The sequence below is a fragment of the Ascidia mentula genome, chromosome 2, assembly GCF_947561715.1.
Source record: "Ascidia mentula chromosome 2, kaAscMent1.1, whole genome shotgun sequence".
Taxonomy (NCBI): Eukaryota; Metazoa; Chordata; class Ascidiacea; order Phlebobranchia; family Ascidiidae; genus Ascidia; species Ascidia mentula.
Window position 1 is genome coordinate 7,909,042 of NC_138567.1, and position 23,569 is coordinate 7,932,610.

A 23,569-nucleotide genomic window follows, 5' to 3' on the forward strand; every position below is an offset into this window, starting at 1 on the left:
AAGGGGAAAACCCCATAACTCTGTGCTCATCCCGAACAAAATGTTACAAAGACACACCCCAAAACATGATCTCTTTTTAAAGACAAATTCTCTTGCATATTACCTTAATTCATATTCATTAGGGCAACACTCTCAAGGACACAGTTTTTAGATATGAAAATGAAATATTTCAAGTAAGCTTGCAACGCCCAATGACGTTAAAACTACGCATAATGGAAAAATCTACTATAACTCTAAACCATTCCTCACCTGACACTGCGTCGCGCAATTCTCTCAAAGCGTCCAAAGCTCGAACTTCACAAGCCAAAGTACTCGCATCGAGGAAAGCCTGATAACCCCCGGAGCAGGGAAGAACATTTTCCTCATCCCGGTGGCTCGGATCGTGGAGGATGCGGGAGGAACTGACGCGGACTCCTCGGCCACTCAATGGCTCCACGAAAGTGTCTCCAGGGACTATTGGGACTTGCATGCGAGAGTTGGCGGCGTCGGGGGGCGTCATGGTTCCACCAACCTAGGCGGTTAATTTAAAAGGTTGCTTTGAACGTTTAAGATGACGATACTAATCACTGATAAAGGTTTTTGGTTGAATTTTTATGCAAAGTTTGTTCTGCCGTTTTTTGCAGATTGAAGTTGTCATTTTGAAAAGATAGTGGCGCAGTGTGGGGCGATCTTGACCATCATGACATTGCATGAAACAATACTGCTTTTTTATTATGAAAAGATGTTAACTATATTATCGTTGCACAGGCCATCGTTACAAAACCACAAACAGAAAAATCACAATCAACAAACTAAGCTTTACTGCCGGTTGCAACAACTCTCATACAAGCATATAGATTAACCACACATAAGGATTGTAGCAGAGGCATATTTTGTAAGCAAAACACATACAGGTACAACTTTTCCCTTCCGGTTTATCGCAACACCAAGTATAGGAACAGGTCGTTCGGTCTCCGCCTCAAACATCATGGATCCGATTTCGATGGCGGTCGGCAGGTTAGTGATCGGGCTCTTGTACGAGCCGCCTGCGGAAAAAGGTCAGCAGTCTGTGTTGTGATGCTTATAAATAAAGCATGATAATATGTTACCAGTAGAAAGTACTGATTTCTATGGTTTACAGTTTACCCCAAAAAAACACTATTGGTAAGAAAAATAATAGTTGAAATTGAACGGAAAGGTAAGTTGAACACATTGCAAATCACTCAAAAAAATGAATTGTGGCTTATAGCATATATGTAAACACAAATCATCACCATTGCAGGTACTACATTCCACAACATACAGTCACCTATAGGTTCAGTAGAAAACAAACCCAAGAAAATATAATGACTCCAATATTATGCTTACCAAGCGGATGTACAGCTCCAGTTTGTGGGTGGATCGTCATAGCACAGATGGGTACAGTAAGGCCAGTGATGGGATCAAACATAGGAGCACCGAAACGGAGGTCGGCACGTCGTTCCAAGGTCTGTAAGTTCGCGGCAATGGGTGATCCGGATCTCAAGTCCACCGGATAAGGTACGTATGGGATGAGAGGTTCGTCGGTCTTGGAGACTTCGCCCGTCGCGCAGTCAGCCGTGACGACCACGCGTGACGTAATAGGGTCGTAGCTCAGGTTGCCTTGCATCGGTAGAACAAGTCCTAAAAGATTATGGATATGTTTTATATCAATATGTCATTATCTAGGGCATAACGTAGGTTATATCTAAAATAATGCAGGTTATATATATCTAAAAGGGCAGGTATATGCGGCTGCATCAATGGTAAGAAACAACAAGCAACTTATTATAATCAAAACTATTTAAAACAGATTGTGATTCTATACTTATGTTTGCACTATAGAAAAACGATACTTTGTCTTGAACATTTGCTTAAATCAATATGTTGCCAAATCGCTGCCTTCAGTTTGAAACATACGCTACTAAATCGGGTAATATTTTTTCAACATAAACATTTCGAAATGCCAACAACAAACTCTTTGTATTACCTGTCTGTGGGTGGACAAAGTGGTCGTCCGCGCCAATTGACATCACGTGACCGTTGGCCAACAGCATCTCACTGCCGCGATTAGGGATGGACAATCCTGTGATGGGGTCGACCCTGCACAAATCCGTTGCCTTGAGGCCTCCGTCATTCGAGAAGATTTCTTCGCGACGCAATGCAGTCTTTGAGCCTACAACAAAACACAATAATTCGGCACAAGCGAAACCAAATATACAATTGTATTTCAGTTGTCAACGTTTGCACCGGTGTATTTTGTACTACTGTACCAGCTCCTTTGCAGTCGTGAATCACCCTAATATCGAGATATTAGATATTTAATATAATGGTGCAAGACAAGTGCCAAAGACTTTCAACGATTAGTTTCTCTGTAGTGTAATGATGCTTGCGGGTTGCTTACCGGGATAAACGAGATTCGCTCCAGTTCCAGAACCGACCACACCCCAGCATCCCAGTCTTCTGCACTCGCTGTTAACGGCAGCTGACATCTTGTTGATGAGAGATCCAACTCTTCCAGTGATGTCGGCCTGTATCTCTTCCACAGTCATAATGCCTGCGGGGACACAGTGTAAACAAATATCGAAAAAGAACAAACAAGATGTTCCTTTTATTGGCAAAAGAGCAATAGTGAGTCTCCGGTGGTTGCTACCTAGTTGGGTACCATTGGATGGACGTTGACTCAAAGGTACCACGAAGTGGAAATTTCTATGCCTGCCAGTTTAAAAGCTAGTCCAGTGCTACAGTCAACAGCTGCACTGATGAGACCTGAGAGGTCAACACAATGTGCACTACAATCTGCAGCTCTCAAGCTCCATTTTTTTTTAAAAAATGTTTCAACGAATTTGCAACAACTCTGACGTTGTTGTGAACGTTTTGCAAAACAAGAGACAACGAAACAAACTAACATAAAACAACTACGTTCGCTGTCCGGCTTTAAAATACCACAAAACAACTAATTTGTACAAACCATCTTTGAGTGAAGCGAGTGCTTTGTCAAGTAGTCTCTGACCGGCCTTGAACGATGCGGTGAAAACCACGTGGTGGCGCTGTCTATCAAGCGCGTCCTCCCCAACGATCAAACGCTGCTGCTGAAGCACAGCCTACAGAAAAACACGGGGTTACTCTTCATACCCTAATAACAATATTTTTAGAGGGTTCGTGTGCGTTGATGTGGTCCTGGGGACGTTATTAAACGTTTTAATTTAGCCAACTTCGCAGAAAGGATTTCCAAATTTGAAACAACGGTCAAACTTACCGCAAACTTCTCTCCAAGGGACCTCCTTCTCTCCAGCTCCATGTCGAGTTCTTCCTTCTTCTTCTCGTATTCCGCAAGCTCCTCCTTCGTTGCAAGGGACGCTCTGCCTTTCAGGTTCAGTTTGGCGGCCCACAAATCTGCAAATATATGCATTTTTATACGTTTGTTAGTGCGAAATATGCCACACTCGCACAAACGCTAAGTGAAGGTGCCGTTGTATGTGACAATGCATACAGCTTACCTTTTAGCGACTGGGTTTGTTGGGCGACTTTCTGGTATAACGACTTAACCTCTTCCTTCTGCATACCAATGGTTGACGTCACGCCTTGTGATTGTTTCGTCAGAATGTTGTAAAACTCCTGACTGCTAAAGGCCTCCAAGTCGACCTGTGAGGAAAAATAGGCGATGGTGCATCAACAATAACAACCCGACAGAACCCATACGATGGCCATAACATAAAAAGTGAATTTCTGTGGTGGTTGGTCCAACCACTTTCAACTACCAAGACTGTTAACGGATTTCAAATACCTTGAGAAATGTTCATTTCATACGAGATATACGACTGGCAAATGTTACCTGTCGTTCGTAATCCCAGAACTCATCACGCGCTGCAAGCGAGTCGGTGTCTAGAACTGCAGCAACCTCACCGTCGACAACTAATCTCGCCTGAGCGTCGAAGTTTCGATGGTACTTTTTGACAGAGTGGACTGTCGAACCCTTGATGTAACAAAACAAAAAAAATGTGTAACTGACTGAAATAATAAAAGTTTCAATAGGAAAGATAACACAAAACAGTGGGAGCCTTTAGATTTGGAATGCGAATTTCAGTCAAGAAAACGGGAAAAGGCCCAGGAAAAAAAGTGAAAACCTAGCTGGCACGAACCTTGGATGAGTAATCGTCAAATGAGAACTTCTTGGCCAAATCTCGGTAGCGAGGAATCAAATAAAGCGTCTTGCTCCATCCGTACTTCCGGAAGAGCACGAGAGCTGCAATGAGAATGATGACAACCAGGAGGGCAGCAGCGACGAGGAGACCGATGAGGAGCCAATCCGGTTCCAGAAGGATATCGGAACGCATCGAGAAGCCGCTCTGCACCATGTAGCGAGGGGTTGCAGGAAAGAACGGTCCGACTTCTGTGCACGTGCCACCGGATTCCATAACTAACGAACAACTTTATTAGTCTAAGTTTTGTGTAATTGCATCGTTTTCTGTCCTATAGTAAACCCAACAAAAGGGTGATTTATGATCGCAGTGTGATCATGTCTAGCAATGTGGCTCGCGCCTGCGGGATTACTGTACGTGTTAATTGCGTTCCTGGCGTTATTTGCATGTTTGTGTTGCCTATAATGCCTGCGCACCGTTTGTATCAAAACACCCAAACTGTTTTTGAGTGAAGAACAAAACACTAAGGGTCTTTGAAAAATGTAACCAGCAAAATCTTGATACTGTGCGTGCCAAAAACTTTAAAATGTTTGAAACATAAATTTTCAACCCATGTGGGAGGTTTTAGTCTAAGCAAGTATACAAGGTCAATGCTTCGGGATGCACAGTTGCAGTTTATAAACGTTTCCCGGAAACATCGCTCTCTAATCGCAGTATAGCTGATTTTTTATCGTTGGATCATTCGTTAATCCATTAACAAGGGTGCAGCGCTCTGCCAATAAAACCAGTTTGACCAACCGCTTAGCAACAACTTGACCATTCGTTAATGCAATGAAGAATTTTTTTTGAAGTATCTCAACGTTCCAAGCGTTAACGTCTGAACTCCCCCATTACCTCGCACGTAGAACTTCTTAAAGTCATTGTTGTTATGCATGAAACTGTAGGCGCCCGGTTCGGCGAATCGATATAGGAACAACGAGATGGTCGAATTCATGAGCGACAGATCCTCGGCGAGCTGCCTGAAGCCGCCGAAGTCGAAATTCTCGTTCGTGTTGTACAGATTCGTCTCATCGTACACTGGGTAGTTACTGGTGTCCACACTTTAAACAATGTCACGGGTAAGCGTAAAGGCAGATAAGCTGACTATGAACACAAAAAACGTACACGAACGCCATGACGTCGCTGAGCTTGAGGCAAACAATTGGGTTGCTGACACCTGTGTTGCCACTGGGGGAGGTAGCGAGCAGCCTTCGACCGCGGTAACTTCCCACTCCGTTGTAGAGGTGCGACGCATCGGGGTATTCCCCGGTCACGCTTCGCCGGCGACGTCTTGCCGTGGTCGAGTTCTGCAGTGTGTTAAAGCCGGTCAGAAAAAATGGATTTTAGCAAATATTGCACAGCGAAATTTACTCTTATTTACGTATAGAGTTGTTATTGAAACAAGGGCAAATAGCTTAAAGCGGCGAATCAAACTTTCACAAGAAACACACGGCACAGGAAACACCCACCCCAATCGAGTTGGCCGTAAGTTCCTGGGACAGAAGGGCGGGGTCGGGGTTGTACGCTCCCAGAAAGCCGGATGGATCCGACTCCATCACAAATATGGGTTGGCTGGTGGCCGATCCCGACGTACATTGCTCGGGGTAAATAGAGTTACGTGCGTTGATCACATTTGAGAGATCTGACGAGGGGAAGATGTCGGTCGAGCCATCGGCATAAGTCACCCTGCAGGAGTAAAAAAGTCGACTCGTTTACGCCTCTAGTGGTCGCGCTTGTGACTGATTTTGGTACGATCAGTAAAATGCGTGCGTGGCAGTAACGCGAGAACGTCTCTTGGTGGGGCAACGACACACCCTTTATTGTTTTTGCGGCTTTAGTAATGGCACTACTTGTTATACGAGTCGCAAGGAAAATAACTGTTGCAAATACAGGCTGAAACGTGGATCTTGGTTGCAAAATGACATGCCAGAAGATTTGAAACCATCGGAAACAGAATGTTTCAATGGATCAGCATAAACCGCTCCTAATTGGTGTGAAGTCGGCAAAAAATGAGCAAAAAATTACAATATACAGTTTGACAGCTCATAATTTTTAAACAAAATGTGCAATACAGAATACGTGCGGTGATATGTAAGATTTCTTTAGACAAATTACACAAAGCTTAAAAACGTGTAATTTTGCATCAACACAATATGATCTTGGTGCAGGAATGCAATCTGTTTTCGAGACTTCCAAAGTAAAACGTTTACTTACATGACATAAGGCTCGCCTCCAATAAGCGGGTTGGGACATACGAACTGTAAGGTGTTACTTTGCTGCATGCGGCACTCCAGGTTGCACAACTGATCCAAGTTATCCACTTGGCACTGACAGAAGCCAAGCGATTTGTCCACACCTGCGGTTGCGATGATTAGTATTTTCGCAGCGATAAATTAATTTCTTGTCAGGTAAAATCTCGAATTAGTTTATTATTGTGAGATATAGCGGTTGTAATTGGCCTAACCGCCAAAATATTGGACTAATTTTAAAAGAAAGGATTTTCTTGTGCATCGAGTCAACTTATTTGTGGAATAATTCCCTAAATTATTTAGTCACGCGATTTTCTCGCATTTTCGCATAGAAATCTTACCCTGGTAAGCTTCGGGCGTTGCGCAAGTCTCCAGACACTGCGCCTGCCACTGGGCGTCGTCCAGGCACGCGCCGCTCTGGGATCGAGTCAAGCCGCCGGTGCACAGTCCGTAAACTTGCCTAAAGTGATAATGGAAAAAAAGAGTAACACAATTGAACGTGCGCAAACCCCCAATCATTTAAGTGCACCAAACTAACTAAAGCAAGATAATACACACACAAAGCGCTTGCTTAAACCAAACCATATACAAGAAACTAGAAGTTTGAATTAAAGCAATTCTTGCTGCAGTGATCAATTAAAACAAAACGACGCTAACGTTAGTTGTATCGCAAACGTCTTTTATCAAAACACAGCAAACAAACCGAAATTGCAAGAGAAAAATCAGCTTTGGGAAATAAAACATAAATGGAAGACTTTTAAATAATAGTGGGATTTATTTTTAACTTGCAAGGATTTGGTAATCACGATAGGTATAGTAATTATGTTATGGATAAATTCCGCACATAGATAACCAAATCTCTGCAGGCTCGTACAAACAGAAAAACACAAAACACTAATTGTTTTTAAAATTATTAGTGTTTAATAATAATATTTTTTGTAAAATTCTCACTTCACGCAATCTCCGCCCCGATTCAGATCAGAGTTGTAACCAGTTGCACACGGACAGCTTTGGTCACTAGGTTGAAAGTCACGTCCGGATCCAGTGCAGAGACAGCCCGTCTGCCCCGTGTTCGGTTGGGTGGCTTCACCCCCACACGACAAACAGCTGGTCTGACCCTGCGCATATAAGTTTATCGTATTTTAACGTACATTGGACAGGGTGACTAGAATTCAACTTTTCTGGTCAAGTTGACGACTGCAGAAAGTTTGGTTGAATTTTAGTTTTTCTGGTAGACTTACTACTGGCATGTAAGCAAGTAAAATGTAATTTGATGCTTGTTTTTTCTTTGATTGGTCATTTACCCCCAATCATTTTAAAACATAACACAAATTTACCTGAATTTTTGTTTTATTAATTTACAATGTTTCGGCAAGAACTGGAACTGATCACAAAACATGTTGATGTTTTAAACAGTATGTGTCGGTCTCTTTATTCTCAGAATTATGAGTATACCCGAATCCCATTTTAATAAAACACACTAATATCAACCTCTACTCACCTCAGTTGGCCCGTAGAAGTTGATAGCGCAAGGAATGCAAAACTGCGCATCCAAAGATTCGCCGAATTCATTGGGATTGTAAGTTCCCGCTGGACAGGGAGTTGGTACTGTGGAGCCGGCAGGGCAGTAGTAGCCGAGCGGACAAGGAAAGGAATTCGTGACGTTTGAGGTCGAGTTCTGGGACTGCGGCAGATCGGTAGTGGCGCCAGAGAGGCACACCACGCCCGCTCTGCACTGTGTGCAGTTCTGCATTGAAAAATTTCAAATTACCTACTTTTCCACTTGCATATCATAATAACTCAATGGTGTTAGTTTGGAAACTGACCAAAGAGTGGGGTATGTAGGTTACCCCATCCAATGGGACCCAAGGCTAAAAAAATACGTTGGTCAAACGCGTTTTCAAAATTGTTGTCAATAAGAAAACATGATCAAATTTTTAAAGGGGGTCTACGCTCCTTTAGACCAATCTTCTTATTCCTTACTGCTTGACTGGCAAAACTCGAAGACATTGTCAAACGATGATTATTTTGCTATTTCTTGCCTGTCTATTTGGGTCAGACCCGTACGTCCCCGGCTGACATGCTTCGCACGTATCTGCCTGTGTAGTGCGCAGTGAACCGTCTATTTCCTTGGACCCAAGTGGGCAAAGGTTTTCCTTGGATGACATGGCGGGACAGTAGTGGCCTTCCGAACACGGTATCGCCAGGCTAGAGTTCTGTGGGCAGTAACTTCCTATAAGTGGAAAAAACGAATATTTGCATTTGGTTTTGAATCATAACAACAACAAATATTTAAGAAACATGATTTCGAAATGCACTTAAAGCAACAGGAAAAGTACAACGTAGACCAAAGACCATCGGATTTTTGTGAGTTCAGACTGCATGACTTATCAGGAACAGAACACAATGTAAAGAGATTCACATGGTTTAGATAAGCCGATTTAAAGACAACGTCTACTCAAAAACTAATTAAAATGTACAGTAATTTTAATAAAGTCACGTTTAATAGCACAAGTCGTTTATGCAAAAGTTGTGTTAAAATTGCCACACAAATTATTCACCTGCTGGACAAGGTATCTTCTGCGACGCGTCCGGACAATAGAAACCAGCATCACACGGTGATTGCATGGTGCTGTTCTCAGCGCAGTAATATCCAAGTTCGCACGGTATTCCTGAACAAACAAAATTTTACTAAAATCATATATTTTTAACTGCATCAAAACAAAACAGAGCCCTTTGACAAGTATAATAGAAGCTATAATAGGTGTGTTTATGTGAGGAACTTTTCGACAAATACTGGTGATCAATAGCCACAATTAATAAACTACAAGTGTTTTCGATAAACGGTAAAGTGCTCTGTAATGTAAAGACAGCACCGTACCTGTAATAGCGGCGTCAGTGCAATTAAAGCACATTGTAGCCGAAAACGGGCAGTAAAACCCAGCAGGGCAACCATTGCAATCGCCGACACTAGCGGCGCCAGTATCGGCTCGATACGTTCCAGACGGGCACGGGATCGGATCCAAAGTAGTATTAGCGGTGGATAACCCGCCAGTACCGGCCGGGCAGTAATGACCCACCGGACACTGGAACACGGTCGGGTCCACTGTGGCCTCGTTCTGACACCAGTAACCGGCTGGGCAAGGCTGACACGTTGAACTGTTGGTTGCACCTACGGCTGAGGAGTATAGCCCAGGTGGACATGCAGTCATATTCTGGAACATCGGACAATAGTGGCCTGGACTGCAGAGCTCCGGCACTGAGCCGTCCACGCATACGTAGCCAGCTTGACAGTCGGTGCAGTTGGCTGGATACCCTGCGCCCTCAGAGGCTATTGCTTTGCCGTTTGGACAGCTCTGTGGCTCGGTGGTGCCTTCTACACAGTAGAAGCCGAATGGGCAAAGCGTGCCGCTGGTGGGATTCGAACCATCGGGCGTCGGTGTGTCACTACCGCTGATGCAGTAATATCCTGGTGCGCATGGCGCTGGAAATACAGGTATGTAGGTTTAACGCAGAGTACAATAATTGTTTCGGAACAATAGTGCAGCTGTATATGGATGAGTATTTGGTAAGGTTATACCAGTAATTTTTCCTTGAATATAATTGTCCTAGATCATTGCCTAAAGTCATACCCGTGATTGTCCCGTCGACGCAGTACGAGCCAGTTGGGCAGTAAGTGCATGCCGTGGGACTGGCGAGACCGGTGCCATTGCCGTACGTTCCATTGGGGCAAGTGGCTGGCACAGATGATCCTGCCATGCAGTAACTTTTCGCCGGGCACGGTTCCTGTGTAGTTGAGTTGGCAACACAGTAGAATCCCGCCTGACAAGGATCGCAGGTGGATTGCCCTTGCAGGGGTTGAAATGTACCTGAAATGAGATGGCATCGTCATTATTTCTTGTTATGTTATTTTCAGCCAAATTTATTTAGTGTTAAGAAGTGCTAAGATGTGAGCAAAAAAAAGCGCCGATGTAAGAAAAAAATCGTGTGGGGCAATAGCAACAAACAGTACCTTAGTTATGTTTAATTGCAGGTTTAATGAAACTTCATTAAATTTGCCAGAAAAAGTTCTGTGAATGTATTTACTCAACAGCAAAAAAAGTTAAATCCTATAAATTTGCGCTTTTAATTAAAGTAAAAATTAACGTAATTGGACTTAGAGATGTACGAACTATTAATTACGTCAGAGCCGCTATTAGAAAAAACAAAATCCGTCTTCGTAGAAAAATCAACTTACCAGGGGAGCAACCTATAGGAGTGGAGGTTCCTTCTGGACAACGGTGACCGGCCGGACATTCGTAACCTGTCGGTTGTCTGTCCGAGATCTCGGCACTGGCCGGGCAGTAGAAACCCGCTGCGCAGTCACCCGTGATCGTTGACGAACCGCTCTGGTTGCAATATTTCGACGATTCGCACGGTTTACACGAACTTATGGACGAGCCCTGTCTGTCTGGGTTGTACGTTCCTGGTGGGCAAGGTTCTTCTGTTTCAGTACCTTCGAATGCGAAAATATGTAGTAAGATTCTGTACCACAGGTTATAACAAACATGACGTGCTTTGAATACAGCTGAGCGTGAACCTGTGAAGTGTAACAATTCAAAAAACTTACCTGATGGACAGTAGTATCCGCGCGAACATGGACCATTGCCGTATATGTCGGAGGGAGGGGCTGGCTGCTCAGCTCTACTCGCGCAATAGTACCCACTGGCGCACGCCTTTGGGTTTGTTTCTCCATATGTGCAATATCTAAAAAAACGTTTTGCGGCGGATCGTTATTTGCCCCCAGAATCGAATTGTTATGAGGACAAATAATTAGGACCAAAGGTTCTTTTACCTGCCAGCAGGGCACGCCGGACATTCATCCTGGCTCGAAAGGCCGGTGAGGTTGGAGTAAGTGCCTGGGGGGCACTTGAGGCCCGCTTCCACGCCTTCCGGACAATACTCGGATACTGGACAAGTAATTCCAGCCGTCATGTTTGGCGAGTCGCAGTAGGTGCCGTTGGGACAAGGTAGACATGTCGACTGTCCCGACAGGGGTTGGTATTCCTTGGGGTCGCACTGAATCTCAAGGGTGACTCCAGTTGGGCAGCGAAATCCCGCAGGGCAAGGGTACCCCATGCTTGGGTCTGTTGGCGTTGGAGTGTCAGAACCACCGGTGCACACATAGCCAGCAGCGCAGTCTGGCAGATCGCTAAGGGCGTCGGTGGAGTTGGCGTTGCAGTACTTGCCAGCTGGGCAGTCTAAACAGGATGACGCGTCCTGACTTCGAGGGAGCGACGTGTATGTGCCGTTACGACACGGCTGGGGCCAATCACTGCCTGTTGGACAGAAGAATCCTGGTGGACAATCGTTTTGTGTTGACGAGCTGGACCCGCTTAGGCAGAAATAGCCGGCCTGACAAGGACCTTGGCCTTGATCGGTGGTAGAACCGACGTCCTGGCAATAGGAACCTGCTTTACACGGAAGACAAGAAGCAATCGAGATGCTCCCGTTGTTGCTGTTGTAAGTTCCCGAGGGGCAGGCGTATTGGGTTTCACTTGAAGTACCGTTGAGGCAGTAGCTGCCAGCAGGGCAAGTAACAGGTGATGATATAGCTCCGGCCACTGGACAGTAAGTGCCAGCCAGGCATTCTGCGCAGTCCGGTTGAACTGTGTCTGGCTGATATTTGCCGTTATTGCATGGTATCTTGTCAGCGGCACCTGCAGGGCACTTGTAACCAGCCGGACAAGGTATTTGGTATTTAGACGAACTGCCTTCCGGACAGTAAAAGCCGGCGGCACAGTCGCCAGATTCTGAGATGAGACCTGTGCCTTGGCAAAACTTTCCTGGAGTGCACAGGGTGCATTGTTCTTCTTTTGAGATCGGCGCCGGGTTACTATAGAAGGTTCCGTTGGGACAAGGAATGCGGTATGTTGTACCTGGAAGAAAGGTCGTTAGTTTAGAACAAAATCTGGGGTTCACGGGTCGCTTGGGCCCCTGGGGGTCCGTGAATAAGCAGGATCTGTCTTCCTATTATTGTGTCATCTTCCATTGGGAATCTGATCCCAGTTTAAAACGAAGAACATAAATATGGGGTTGTGGTGCCGTAAGCTTTGAAATAAAAATACATATAGTCTAACAGCGCAAAGTCGTCTTACCATTTGGACAATAATGTCCATCGTTGCAGATCCCCTCGATCGGTGTGGCAGTGGTTGAATTCCCTGCGCAAAAATAACCTGGACTGCAAAATCCAGCCGGATCTGGGAGCAGTTCGACGTCACAGTACTGGCCAGCGGGGCATGGGGTCGGTGCTGGTGAACGGAGTGGACAGAAGCTTCCAGCAGGACACGGTTCTTGGGTCGAACTCCACGACCCACCTGAATAACGCACAGTTATAAGCAGGTTTAGTCATGACAACCTTTTGATACAGTAGCTTTTTGCGTTTATTATTTCCATAATTTCTTTTTAGGCCACAACAGAAACAACACGGCTTTGATCATGCAAAGGAGTGATTAAAACCTGGATATATTCCCCCACTTTCTCCCGCATACCTGGGCAATAATATCCCTGTTGACATGGTAACCCGTCGTTCGTGTTGGCTTCACCATCGCAGTAGTTTCCCGCAGGGCAAGCCACACAGAACGAGTCATTGGTGGCTAGTGTTTGATTGTTAAACGTCCCCTGTGCGCAGGGTTGTTCCAAGCCTTTTCCAGTCCCGGTTGGGCAGTAGTAACCTATACAAGGTGGAAAGGGTATTTATGTAGGGTGACAATGTTTGGGTTTTAAAGAAAGTTCCTATAGGGACAAAAATCAAACCAACAGCCCAACTTGTATGTACAAAGCAGGCGGATATCTGTATGCAAAATTATAAATTACGTAACTGCGGTTTTCAAGTTCTATACCAGAAATCATGGATAAACCCTTACAGTAGGCTTAGTAAAACAAATAGGAACAAATAAACCAGTCATTATAATGCTAGTACAATCCCATAGGTCGAAATTTACCTTCAGGACATGGGTGGTCGGTGTATTGAACAGTCCCGGCCGGACATGAGTAACCGGCCACGCACAGAAAACAAGCGCTTTGTCCTTCGAGATCGTTGTAGAAGCCTAAGGGGCATGACTGCCGAAGACATAACAATGCAGGTTTAAGCAACAATTCCATCGCAAACTCCTGGCAAGTTACTCACCTCGGCTACAGTACTTCCTTCAATACAATAGGTGCCATTGGGGCAGATGTCTCCAACGCTGGGATACACGGCGTCGGCCACAAGGTAGCATCCCGAACCGGTTTGAACCGGTTCGCGCACGTTCACGCCAGTTGTGCAGAAAAAGCCGGGCGCACAGAGGCCGTTCGGTGATGTCAAGCCGGTGCCGTTGCAAAACTCACCAGCCTTACACGGTAGACATTGACTGGCGTTAACAAGTTCCTTGGTAGCGGAAAAGGACCCAGCAGGACAGCGCGGCATGTCAACACCTGTAAACAATAGTAGTGTTTTTTCAGTTGTTGAGTATAGGGTTCGAACACGTTTGTCACATTTGACGAATTTAAATTTGACGGAAATGACGGGTTGGACGGATTTAACGAAACTAACGCGTTTGGCATGTTTGACGTATTTATGACGTTTTTACGCTTTTTGTAGCTTTTTTAAGATTTTTTTTATACCCGTTTAAGGCATTTTTAATTTTTAAATTAAGTAAATGAGTTAGGATTTTGCTGTTTATGACGTCGTCCTAGACCTCGATTTATATACAGAAATATCGTACCGCCGTCGCACAGCAATTACCTGTTCCTTCTGGGCAGTACCGCCCCTCTATACACGGCTTAAATAGCGAGGAACTATCTCCAGCGATGACGTCAGCTGGGTCGCAATATTGGCCCGCTGGGCAGGGTGAACAGGTTGGACTTTTCGAGCTGGGAGAGTATGTGCCATCTGCGCATGCGCTGTAGTTGGCAGACCCCAGTGGACATTGGAACCCAATCGGACAATCTATTTGTGTTGACGACATGGTTCCTTCCGGACAGTAGGAGCCTTCACAATACGAAAAACTTATATTTAGAAATTTGTTTTTGTTTATTTAGGTGAAGAAATGGTAGCTTTAGTGTTAATCTCACAAAATATGTTGATATAGGCAAAGTATGATATAAGAAGGCTACTGTATTGTGACCCTACTGGATTGTGACCGTTGATATGATAAAATTATTGCTAGAAAAGCCGTATTGCAGCAATAAAAAATGCCTGGCAGCATCAGTAGAAATTTATCTTAAGTCATCGTTTTTCTTTAGCAAGTCAAATCTGACCAACCTGGGTCGCAGGGAGCAGTGTAGTTTGTCTGTCCACGATTATCGCAATAAAATCCCGCCTTGCACAAATTACAATCCATCTGGGACTTCGCGCGCACCGCGTCCGAGTAACTTCCTATTGGACAAAGGGTTGGATCCGCTGATTGCACAGGACAGAAGCTTCCGGCTGGGCAATCCACCTGTTTTGCCGTTTGTTAAAGTTTAATCTCACACGTTCCAAAGCGGTTTGGTGCAAATGTAGATTGATATTATTACGACTTAAAAACTAATTGCGCATAGGATTTAGATTGTCAGATTATATTAAAAATAACGTTTCATTAGCACTGATAATATATTTGAACTACCCACTAAAACAAGCATTAACTGATTTAAAGTAAGCGCATAACGTCTATTGGCATAGTATGAGTTACCTATAAGGTATACGAAATGCCATTTGGTGCTACCAAAACTAAGTCAACGCGCTGTAAGCAGAACGCATGTAAATACAAGCACTGTACATTTTACCGCCGTTTACCTGTCTCGGGTTAGTTGAGCCGATGGGGCAGTAGTAGCCAGCCTCGCACTGACCACTTTCGCTTCCGAGCGCCGTATCATTGCAATAGAAACCGGCAGTGCAGTTGTTGCATTGATCTGGCCTCATTAGGCCCTGGCTGTTGCTGTTAAAGCAATGTCCAATTAGTGCTGTTTTAACACTCAACACTTTGAGCGGCTCATGTACCTGAAAGTTCCAATATCGCAGGGTCGCGGTTCATCCGTTCCTTCAGGGCAGTAATAACGAGGTGGGCAGACGTCGGCCATGTCCGGTCCCTGGGCAGGAGTGGTGGAATTAGCGCCCGATCTGAAAAAAGAATCAAATTACGGACTGTTACAACAATGCAACATATAGCTTATTGTAAGACCAGCGATTTTTTTTACATGCAATTTTCGACCTCTTTGGGCAAGAGTTGACAACAAGAGAGTGTGTTTTAGTTAACATTTCTACATAGTTTAATGATAACGAAGTAATATTACATACAATGGCATGATAATATCATATTACTGCGTTATCGGATACGGTGGTAGAGATCCCCTACGTATATGTGAAGGTTGCCTGGCAAGTTGTGCGCTTTCGCACCAGTGTACCTTGGCCACAATATACCACGAGAAACCATTGAGCTCCTGTAGCTCAGCTGGTAGAGCATTGGGCCTAGTTAGCCCAGGGTCGTGAGTTCAAACCTCACCGGGAGCTTGATTTTTCAAACCTCGCTCCGACTTGTCAGGAAAAAGTGGCTGATCCAGCTGGGCTGCCCAACCCGAAAACCTCATGATAGTTTAATGATATTCTCATAGGCATGATATTTTTAAGATAAACCGAAACAAAGTTACCTGCAGAAATATCCAGCACTGCACAGTTGATAAGGTGTTGGTAATCCCGGTTCGTCGCACGCATACTTGCCCAAGCAAAGTGAACATTTGCTCTCCGACTTCAAACCGGTGATGTTGTTGAAGGTCCCTAAAAAGCACACACATATCATCCATATGAATTGGATTGTGTGACTGAAGTCTATTCACAACAACGGCGTAACTTCCCCTACCTGCAGGACAGGGATATTCCTTGTCATAGCGCGTTCCGTTAGGGCAGAAGAAGCCTTCTGGACAAACGTACATGGCCGGGTTGACCACGGGCTCCGTAGTCGCGTTGCAGTAGAAACCCTCGGGGCATTCCTTGCAAACCGCCTGACCGACGTTATCTTGATAGAAACCTGATTCGCACGGCCACTGGTGCGTGGACTCGTACGGACAACGGTACCCGCGGTCACACTCGACCGACCGGTTGCTTACGTCACCACCAGGACAATAATACCCCAGATCACAAACACCAGCGGGCTCGGAAAGGCCGTCTATTGGGCAGTACAAGCCGGCAGTGCAGTTCTGACAGTCCGAAGCTTCGTCACTGCCTGGAGTTCCCACGAAGGTTCCCTTGCTGCAACGTTCTTCGCGCTGTGTACCCTGTGGACAGTAGTGTCCCGGTGTGCAGGGCCACCCAGTGGAGTCTGACCCGTCGGGATCGGGTCGGGTGGCATTGGCCACGCACAAGTAACCGGGGTTGCATTGAGCGAAAGGAGAGGAGAGATTGGCGCTGGGACAGTAGTAGCCAGTGGAGCAAGGCGTAGGCGCGGCCGAACCTGTGCACGAGTTATGTGGTTTAGGGTAAATCTATTGTAACGGCAACAGGTTGTGTTCACTTTAACATTACTATTGACTCAGTTTCTACATCTCAAAGATTACAATTTCAATATGCTTGCTAATGAGTTAAAATACATATTAGCCTTAACTGGAATAAAGCTGTACCAAAGAGACCAAAAGACCTTCCCCTACACCTTGGCATTTTGAATCCATATTTTAACAAATTAGGCTATGAAAACACCCCGATTAAAGTGGTCAAAGAGTAAATGTGCATTCCAGAATAAAATACGGTAAAACCACCTACCCTGTGGGCAGAAAAATCCTGCAGGGCAAATGCTTCCTTCCACAGAGTCGACAGGTGTTGGTGTGGTGCTCCTACCTATGCAGTAGTGGCCAGCCGAGCAGTTGCCTTCGGACGCGTTAAGACCCTCGGCTCCGCAAAACTCGCCGGCGGGACAATTGAGGCATTCATCCGGCGAAACGCGATTTTTGTACTGGTTGTAGGTGCCAGCGGGACACGGATAAGCCCTGGAGTCGTTAGTACCAACTGGACAATAGTGACCCGACGGACAGTCGTTCATGATGTAGTTAGTTGATCTCAAGGGACAGTAATAGCCTTCCACACACGGCGTACAAACGCCCGCCCCTTCGTAGTCTGTGTAAGTACCGGCGGGACAGTCTATAGGAGTATCGCTGCCTCTCGGACAGTAGTAGCCCATGGGGCAGATACCGCCTGTACCTGTGTTGTTGCCACCGCAACACGCGCACGAGTCTGTAATGGTTTCGTTCGAAAGGTAGCTTGAAGTACCATTGCCAGGCTGAGCACGGTCCACGCCTCTCGTACAATAGTAACCTGGTAATAGATAAACCAGGCTTTAAACAGTATATGGCATAGGTCGTTTTAGCACGTGCTGTGAGACAAAAACACTTTTAGCTAGGAACAGAGTGTTGTCTGGTGCATGAAGTGGCCATCACTAAGACTGAAACTCTTTTGTTCATTAAACCCATAATAAATTAGTTTACATGCATATTTCAGACCCCCGGCATTCACCTTCATCACAGAGATCGGTGACAGTCACTTGAGCGGTTCCTTTACAATAATAGCGGGATTCGCAGTCTGTGCAGTCGTCCACAGAAGCTAGACCGTAAGCACTGCTGTAGGTACCCGTCGGGCAGGGTCGCCACCACGATGAGTTTGAGCCTAAACGCACGGGATAAATTGTTTATATAGACGCTGACGCCACGTAACAAGTCAAAACTTAAGTGTCCGCAACTTCATAGTGTTTCAATAGCAAAAATCAAACAGTTTAACAGGTAAATTCTGCCAGCTCAACAAAGTGTATACCTGTTCCTAGAGGACAATAGTATCCAGGCGGACAAGGTTGTACGTTTGCAGTGGCGTTCCATACATCCACAGGCAAACAGTAGGAGCCAGCGGGACATGACCTGCACTCCGATTGCCCTGAAATTGGACGAAGTAGAATGAAAAACTCCAGCAAACTTTGCGAAAAGTTACTTAACTGGTTACGTTTGAATACACTGTTATAGCTATAAGGGTAAACACTAACGGTTTACTATGGTTGCGATAACCGCTATGTAAAGTTTTCATACCTGTTTCGTTGGTAAATGTACCAGCCAGACATTGCTGAGCTGCGGGACTACCAGTGGGACAGACTAGACCCGCTTCACATACGTTATCGTAGGAGTTGTTCTGTCCGGCCAGGCAGTAGTAGCCAGGTAGGCACTCTTGAGTCACTGAAGTCTGAGCCGATTCGTTGCAGTAGAAGCCAGCTGTGAAGACATGTAATTCGTATTAATGGACACTGCACATGCTTCCGAAAGTTTTAATTGTTGAAAAAATTTTAACACACAATTGATGACCCCGAATTTCTACTTGGCCACAACAAAATAGATAAACACATATTTGGTGACCCCGATGTTGTGGATTTACCTGTGCAGAGGAAGCAGCTGGATTCGTTAGTTCGTCCGTTCTTGTCACTCCATGTGCCAGGTGGACAAGGTTGGGGTGGAACGTTTCCAGGACAGTAAAAACCCGGTGGACACTCGGCTTGTGTTTGATTGCTTGAGCCAGCCGGGCAGTAGTAACCTGTGGGCAAATTGTTTCGAATTTATATTAATTTTAGTATAATTTTAATTTGATACATATTCTAAACCATAAAAGAAACTCTTGGTCACAGCCTTTTCGGTAGGTAAAAACAGGATTATTCTCTACAATCTACTTTTATTGCTACTTTCAACATTTTTTATGCCTCAATGTGTGTGCACTACACAGGAGCTAAAAATGCCTGTAAGGCGTAATATATTCCGTTTCAGCAGCAGGCTGATCTTGTTGCTTTTTAGTATGTACCAAATTACATTAAATCAAATTTTTATATTGGCATGGTAGGAATAGTAAGCATAGAGGCCATAAAAATAACAGCACACCTTCTAAGCAAGTATCTCCGTCGGTTTGGCGAGCATAATCGGGGCAATAAGTTCCCAGAGAACATTGAATACACCACGAGTCGTTGGTGGCGCCAAGTTGAGGGTTGAAAGTTCCCGGAAGGCAAGAATCGGGGTTTGTGGTCCCACGCTTGCAGTAGCGACCTAAAACATAAGTGTGCACTTTTGGGGGCCAAAGTTTCTCACCAACATAACTGACATTGCACTGAAAGGTTTTCTTAGTTCTTGGTTTTGGTTTTTTTCTATAAGTTTTTACTTTACCGTAGTAAGGGCGCATTGACTGAATTTAATGGTGCAATGAAAATGCCCTTACAGCTACATAAAAAAATTATCCCAAATCAAGCCTAGACCATGCGATCATGTTTTTTTGTGTTTTAAAGGGCCAGGTATTAATGATTTTCAATGCCCGGGTAAGTCATAGGGTCAGTAGTGTATCAAGCAAAATGGGAAGGTTTACCTTTGGGGCATGCACCGACCCGATTTCCGTCGTCAGCTGGAGCTGAGTGTGCGGCGCCGAATTTACAGAAGAAGCCGGCATCGCACAAATCAACCGGTTCAGATAGACCTTGTCGGTCGCAATACCTGGATGGGGCAACGTCCGTTAACAGACTAATGTAGAAATTATGGCGGGTCTTAGCATGTGTACCCAACTGTTTAGAGAAGTCTTTGGAAAACAAAGCACACTTAATAAGAATTCGGCATCATTCACAACATGTAACGAAGTTTATATTAGTTAAGTTTATTTGGGTTGCTGTTCCAAAGAAAATTGTGTTAGTAAAGAAATATGGCGCCATCTACATACATTTTGCCAAACATCTTTTAGGCTCTGGAACGTTTTTATAAAGACCCCACCAGCATATTTTAACTACAAATTAAAGTATCTACTATAACCTACCAGCCCCCAGTGCATTGGTAGCAGTCAGATTGGGATACGGCATGAGTTCCATTGTAAAAGGTACCAACATCGCACTTAAACTCGTCAGCGAACTTGGTTCCGTTCGGACAGAAACGCCCGGACGGACAAGCCGAGTTGTTGAAAAGAACAACAGGTTCAATCGTGTTGTCACAGAAATATCCAGCTGGGCACTATAAATAAGCAAAGTCTCAGATGCTGTGAAACTCAGTGAAATTTTCTTTCCCAACGTGAAACCATGCCTGCAGCAGGATCGCACTGTGGGATAATGGGTTTCGACCGCGCACTTTGGGTGTTTAATACGACTTACGACAATTACCAAATTATCTACGTTTAATGTACGTTACTTATACGACTATATCCAGTACAAGATCTACAAAGTTTCGCTTTTTATATAGTCGAAAAAACATTGCTAAGGAACTGACTTTCTGGCACAAATAAAGATTTTGGGTTGTCGTCTGCTATACAACGAGGCTTGGTAAGAGTTATAACATAGTGTATGTGTAGAATAGTGCATTATTTACCTCTTTGCACGTCCCTTTCCCTTCTTGGTCTTGGTACGTTCCCGACTCGCATCGAATTGGCTGGGAGGTGTTGAGGGGACAAAAGTGACCCAGAGTACAAGATTTCCACTTGGGATTATCCGCGCCTCCGTCGCAGTAGTAACCTTCCTCGCAGGGACCTGAAAAGCGTGTTAGGTTGGAATGAAAATCGACAAACCTTCTTTACGTACCGGGGTACCGGGAAGTGCATCGAACGTACTGTTAACTGTATTTTTTGCATTTTTGACAACTTTTTCATCACCAACGTGACTTAAACAATATTAGACCTATGGTTGCCGCGATAGTAAACTGAGAGCACGCTGTAGCTACAAACTGAAATCTGTTTAATCAACTGCACACGTTCAGCTCCTTTACTATTATAAGACCAATTTAAAGCCCCTTATTGCAACTACTCGTGCTGTTCGCAGATTTCGCAGATTTCGCAGAACCCTAGAAAAAGTTTAATATTATCACCTGAATCGGTCGGGTTTCCTTGTCCGGCACAGTACCTTCCTGGTGGACATTCGAGGCATTCAGTTTCGTTTGAGCTGCCAAGGTAGGGCAGGTAAGTGCCTGCTCGACACAAGTGGGGTGAACCGCTTCCCTCAGGACAATACCGACCCGGCGGGCATTTGTTTCCTGTTAAAAAGCATTGTGTGAATAATTATAGCTAGCGTGCATCAGAGATAAACAGAAAATATTGCATCGAACGCAAGTTTACAAGATATTATTTAACAGGTCGAGCACATGCACAGTAAAGCTTGTCAACGATAGTTTACCTTGAATTCCATCTTCTGGGTTTCTGACGGTTGCTCCTAATGTACAAAACCAACCGGCCTGACAAGGCCCACTGACGTTCTGAAGGCCCGTTGTGTCACAATAGTGGCTGCACGTAAAAAAACAGGCAAGTTAAACATCGCCTACACAGAAATATTCATCCTTAATGGTAATGACACAAAATCAGAGCCAATAACCAAGAAACCGAAATTTGTAGGTTGACACTGAAAGCAACTGTCCAGTGTGGTAACTTTGGTTAACACAAACGCAATATCTAATTCAACACCGTTATTACAACAAGGGTATTTTGACTCCATAACAAGAAAAATAGGTTGTCTATTTTATATGTTTCTAAAGGAAATACAAACTTTCAACACGATTGTCCTTACCCTGAAGTGCAGTTGGTTGGTGATTCGGATCCTTCCTCGCAGAAATGGCCAACCGGGCAAATGTTTGTCGTGCCGTCCCCCGTATTGCTCGGACAGTAATATTTGGGCGGGCAGAGGTCGGTAGGACTACTTAGGCCGGTTGTGTCACAATACCATCCACCTGCCGAGCAATTTATATTGGTATTGATCAAATCTGCAGTTTTATGATGGGCCGGTTGTTCTCACTACATGGCATTGATTGTGTTGTAGTTTCAAGACTTTTTTGCACGTGTCTGCTTATGCTTGTTATGTGTCTGCGTTTTTGCTCCAACAAGTGCCTAAGGCGATTACCCGTGTCACGCATTTTTACCAGACCTCCGAAAGACTTACATATATATATATACATATATATATATATTAAAGAAGTAACCACGTTGTAAAAACTATATTCAGAGTAATGCCATACAGGAACTCGCAAAACTGTCCTGTGTGTATTCCCAATGAAAAAATATATAGAGATTCTTATTAGTAAGTTTATGCAATACCTGTGCAAGGAATGCAGTCGGACTTTTGTGACTTCCCGGTCATATTGTTGAAAGTTCCAATGTCACACTGATATTTGTGTCTCTCGTCAGTCTGCGCTGGACAGTAGTGGCCGGACGGACAGGGAAAATCTGTGTAGTTTCCAGTCCCCCCCTCACAATAGTAACCTGAAATTCGAGCAATGTTACTAATATGCTAAACGTAATGGCCGCTAGTTTAAGAACTTTTTTAAAGAACCTCACAGTTTTTTAATTACATGAAAACAAATATCCTGGACCTTAAAAAACATTCCCTGCATATACGATCACGTAACCGTACCTTCGACACAAGGGTCGCACGCGTCCTTTCCAGGTACCGCAGCATATGTGCCAGGCAAACATGGTATTTCAAAGGTAGAGTTTTCAGGGCAGAAGTTGCCCACCGAGCAGCGTCCACCGTTTCCTGTCTGCGCACCGGCAAAGCACCAAGCGTCGCTCGTCACGTTGTCGCCATCCGGTTCTGACCGGTCCACACCGGTTATGCAGTAAAAGCCGGCAGTACAGGGTCCTAAACATAAGTGAAGTTGTACAAACCCAAGCCGACTCAACGCACAAGTATATGTGATTGTGTTATTTGACGTTATTTTTGAATCGTTACGCTTTATACAACATGAAACGCGGAAAGGACGTACCTGTTGGCTCGATAAGCCCCTCGCCTTGACAAAACTGGCCACCAGGGCATGGTTTGCATTGGGACACATTGGCAAGTCCAGTTTGGTCGCTGAAAGTACCGCGTGGGCAGAGCATGGCATCGGGGCCGCTACCCTCGGGACAATATTTCCCTTTACCGCAATCTTCCAATCCTCCACTGCTACCGGTGTAAGTGGTGCAGAGAAATCCTTCAGGACAGGGGAGGCATTCGGTTGCGTAATCATGGTCGGTCTGCGAATGTTATTTTGTTTTATAAAACACATTGTCTTCTATAGATTAACTGATGACAAACAAAATGCTTCGGATTAGTTTTTTCTATAGTTTGTTCGGGTGTTGTGTTGTGTTCTCCTTGTATTAGTTTGACTGTTATCTTTGTTATCTGTTGTCGCGTAAGGCGG

At 44.8% G+C, this 23,569-nt stretch overlaps 1 protein-coding gene and 1 non-coding gene across 2 annotated transcripts in view; one reads left to right on the top strand and one right to left on the bottom strand.

The window, feature by feature from the left end:
* Nucleotides 1–23,569, bottom strand: part of LOC145889864 (uncharacterized) — a 69,652-nt gene that overhangs the window by 21,983 nt on the left and 24,100 nt on the right. The window contains exons 45-93 of the mRNA XM_082980911.1: nt 23,153–23,402; nt 22,801–23,028; nt 22,485–22,649; nt 21,961–22,120; nt 21,574–21,680; nt 21,269–21,433; nt 20,777–20,934; nt 20,235–20,425; nt 19,797–19,921; nt 19,322–19,483; nt 18,828–18,983; nt 18,488–18,667; nt 18,222–18,338; nt 17,928–18,077; nt 17,181–17,729; nt 16,285–16,875; nt 16,076–16,202; nt 15,429–15,548; nt 15,225–15,366; nt 14,712–14,889; nt 14,193–14,438; nt 13,596–13,882; nt 13,411–13,528; nt 12,958–13,140; nt 12,565–12,783; nt 11,262–12,345; nt 11,037–11,173; nt 10,665–10,922; nt 10,060–10,296; nt 9,309–9,911; nt 8,989–9,099; nt 8,470–8,660; nt 7,929–8,174; nt 7,379–7,545; nt 6,769–6,887; nt 6,393–6,534; nt 5,648–5,864; nt 5,304–5,485; nt 5,034–5,239; nt 4,140–4,417; nt 3,833–3,973; nt 3,498–3,642; nt 3,257–3,393; nt 2,969–3,101; nt 2,402–2,554; nt 1,988–2,173; nt 1,348–1,641; nt 892–1,025; nt 250–511 (exon numbers count right to left, since the gene is read on the bottom strand). Coding sequence (XP_082837037.1) covers nt 250–511; nt 892–1,025; nt 1,348–1,641; nt 1,988–2,173; nt 2,402–2,554; nt 2,969–3,101; nt 3,257–3,393; nt 3,498–3,642; nt 3,833–3,973; nt 4,140–4,417; nt 5,034–5,239; nt 5,304–5,485; nt 5,648–5,864; nt 6,393–6,534; nt 6,769–6,887; nt 7,379–7,545; nt 7,929–8,174; nt 8,470–8,660; nt 8,989–9,099; nt 9,309–9,911; nt 10,060–10,296; nt 10,665–10,922; nt 11,037–11,173; nt 11,262–12,345; nt 12,565–12,783; nt 12,958–13,140; nt 13,411–13,528; nt 13,596–13,882; nt 14,193–14,438; nt 14,712–14,889; nt 15,225–15,366; nt 15,429–15,548; nt 16,076–16,202; nt 16,285–16,875; nt 17,181–17,729; nt 17,928–18,077; nt 18,222–18,338; nt 18,488–18,667; nt 18,828–18,983; nt 19,322–19,483; nt 19,797–19,921; nt 20,235–20,425; nt 20,777–20,934; nt 21,269–21,433; nt 21,574–21,680; nt 21,961–22,120; nt 22,485–22,649; nt 22,801–23,028; nt 23,153–23,402 — 10,837 coding nt within the window. The remainder of the gene's footprint in view (nt 1–249; nt 512–891; nt 1,026–1,347; nt 1,642–1,987; nt 2,174–2,401; nt 2,555–2,968; nt 3,102–3,256; nt 3,394–3,497; nt 3,643–3,832; nt 3,974–4,139; nt 4,418–5,033; nt 5,240–5,303; nt 5,486–5,647; nt 5,865–6,392; nt 6,535–6,768; nt 6,888–7,378; nt 7,546–7,928; nt 8,175–8,469; nt 8,661–8,988; nt 9,100–9,308; nt 9,912–10,059; nt 10,297–10,664; nt 10,923–11,036; nt 11,174–11,261; nt 12,346–12,564; nt 12,784–12,957; nt 13,141–13,410; nt 13,529–13,595; nt 13,883–14,192; nt 14,439–14,711; nt 14,890–15,224; nt 15,367–15,428; nt 15,549–16,075; nt 16,203–16,284; nt 16,876–17,180; nt 17,730–17,927; nt 18,078–18,221; nt 18,339–18,487; nt 18,668–18,827; nt 18,984–19,321; nt 19,484–19,796; nt 19,922–20,234; nt 20,426–20,776; nt 20,935–21,268; nt 21,434–21,573; nt 21,681–21,960; nt 22,121–22,484; nt 22,650–22,800; nt 23,029–23,152; nt 23,403–23,569) is intronic.
* On the top strand, nt 15,865–15,938 carry Trnat-agu (transfer RNA threonine (anticodon AGU)). The gene has a single exon. It is a non-coding gene; the product is annotated as a tRNA-Thr (tRNA).